This window comes from Sardina pilchardus, chromosome 11 (genome assembly GCF_963854185.1).
Source record: "Sardina pilchardus chromosome 11, fSarPil1.1, whole genome shotgun sequence".
NCBI classification, from domain to species: domain Eukaryota; kingdom Metazoa; phylum Chordata; class Actinopteri; order Clupeiformes; family Clupeidae; genus Sardina; species Sardina pilchardus.
Window position 1 is genome coordinate 1,009,402 of NC_085004.1, and position 2,500 is coordinate 1,011,901.

General features: G+C 50.3%; 1 protein-coding gene across 1 annotated transcript in view; it reads right to left on the bottom strand.

Moving 5' to 3' along the window:
* Positions 1 to 2,500, bottom strand: part of fstl5 (follistatin-like 5) — a 172,095-nt gene that overhangs the window by 40,983 nt on the left and 128,612 nt on the right. Inside the window, 1 exon segment of the mRNA XM_062549313.1 lies at positions 1,992 to 2,126. Coding sequence (XP_062405297.1) covers positions 1,992 to 2,126 — 135 coding nt within the window.

The window sequence follows — 2,500 nt, forward strand, 5'->3', positions numbered from 1 at the left end:
CTCAGTTGTGTGTGTGTGTGTGTGTGTGTGTGTGTGTGTGTGTGTGTGTGTGTGTGTGTCTGTCTGTGTGTGGTGTGTGTGTGTGTGTGTGTGTGTGTGTTACTGGGTCTCAGTTGGGTGTGTGTGTGTGTGTGTGTGTGTGTGTGTGTGTGTTACTGGGTCTCAGTTGTGTGTGTGTGTGTGTGTGTGTGTGTGTGTGTGTGTGTGTGTGTGTGTGTGTGTGTGTGTGTGTGGTGTGTGTTACTGGGTCTCAGTTGGGTGTGTGTGTGTGTGTGTGTGTGTGTGCGTGTGTGTGTGGTGTGTGTTACTGGGTCTCAGCTGCACCATCTAGAGTGGGATTATGTGCTGCGCTATTAAAACAGAACCTGTCAGGGATTAAACGAGTAGCACAGTCTGTAGAGACAGAGATAAAGAGAGGAGGAGAGAAGAAGGGGTAGAGGAGGAGAGGAGAAGTGGTAGAGGAGGAGAGAAGAAGGGGTAGAGGAGAGGAGAAGTGGTAGAGGAGGAGAGGAGAAGGGCTAGAGGAGGAGAGGAGAAGGGCTAGAGGAGGAGAGGAGAAGTGGTAGAGGAGGAGAGGAGAAGTGGTAGAGGAGGAGAGGAGAAGGGCTAGAGGAGGAGAGGAGAAGGGCTAGAGGAGGAGAGGAGAAGTGGTAGAGAGGAGAGAAGAAGGGGTAGAAGGAGGAGAAGGGCGAGAGGAGGAGAGGAGAAATGGTAGAGGAAGAGAGGAGAAGTGGTAGAGGAGGAGAGGAGGGTAGAGGAGGAGAGGAGAAGTGGTAGAGGAGGAGAGGAGGGTAGAGGAGGAGAGGAGAAGTGGTAGAGGAGGAGAGGAGAAGGGGTAGAGGAGGAGAGGAGAAGTGGTAGAGGAGGAGAGGAGAAGTGGTAGAGAGGAGAGAAGAAGTGGTAGAGGAGGAGAGGAGAAGGGTAGAGGAGGAGAGGAGAAGGGGTAGAAGGAGAGTGAGAGTAAGAGGAGGGGAGAGGAAGGGTGAGGGCATTTAATGATAGAGGGCTTCTATTATTACATCTGAAGTCCTAAACTATTGAGCAGCTGAGGAGTAAATAATGAACGTGGGGCTGCACCGCTAACTCACTGGCTCAGAGGAGATAGTGGACCAAGGACACGCGTCATCACTAAAACATACGCGTCTTATACGTCATCACTAAAACATACGCGTCTTATAAGTCATCACTAAAACATACGCGTCTTATACGTCATCACTAAAACATACGCATCTTATACGTCATCACTAAAACATACGCGTCTTATACGTCATCACTAAAACATACGTGTCTTATACGTCATCACTAAAACATATGTGTCTTATACGTCATCACTAAAACATATGCGTCTTATACGTCATCATTAAAACATATGCGTTACGCGTCATCATTAAAACATATGCGTTACGCATCATCATTAAAACATGCGTCTTATACGTCACCATTAAAACATATGCGTCTTATACGAGGTCACAACAGCCCACCAGCCTCTACACACCAGCCTCTACACACCAGCCTCTACACACCAGCCTGTACACACCAGCCTCTACACACCAGCCTCTACACACCAGCCTCTACACACCAGCCTCTACACACCAGCCTGTACACACCAGCCTCTACACACCAGCCTCTACACACCAGCCTCTACACACCAGCCTCTACACACCAGCCTCTACACACCAGCCTCTACACACCAGCCTGTACACACCAATGTGATCACAACAGCCTCTACACACCAGCGTGGTGAAGATGTGGAGTAGAGCAGAGATCAGCCTTTATTAGAACGTGTCTCACACATCAGACTCACATAGGCATCATCAGGACTGATACATATGCATCATTTATATGCACCTTACACTTCATGTTTAAAACACACACATCTGACACATCATCCACTAAGAGAGAGGATATGAAGTGACGGTGTGTGTGTGTGTGTGTGTGTGTGTGTGTGTGTGTGTGTGTGTGTGTGTGTGTGTGTGGTGAGTGAAACGTACGTGTCTTGCGAGCGGAGTCCTCCACAAACAGAGAGGAGATGTCCTCGTCCACTCCCGCCTCGTTCTTGGCGATGCAGGTGTACGCTCCGGTGTCCTCAAAGTGCACGTTGCTGACGTGCACCTCACTGCCGTTAGCTGCGGAGAGAGAAGAGAGGAGAGGAGAGAGAGGGGAGAATAGAGGAGAGGAGAGGGGGGGGGAGAAGAGAGAAAGAGAGGAGAGAGGGGGGAGAAGAGAGAACAGAGGAGAGGGGGAGATTGAGGGCAGAGCGAGAGAAAAGAGAGGAGAGGAGAGAGGAGAAGAGAACAGAGGAGAGGGGGAGATTGAGGGCGAGAGAAAAGAGAGGAGAGGAGAGAGTAATGGAGATGGGCAAGAGGAGAGGAGGAGGAGAGGAAGAGAGGAGAGGAGGAGAGAAGGAGGAGAGGAAGAGAGGAGAGGAGGAGGAGAGAAAAGAGAAACATGTTTTAAAGGGTGCAGTGAAGCCTGGGTGATGACCTGCCCTCGGCCACCT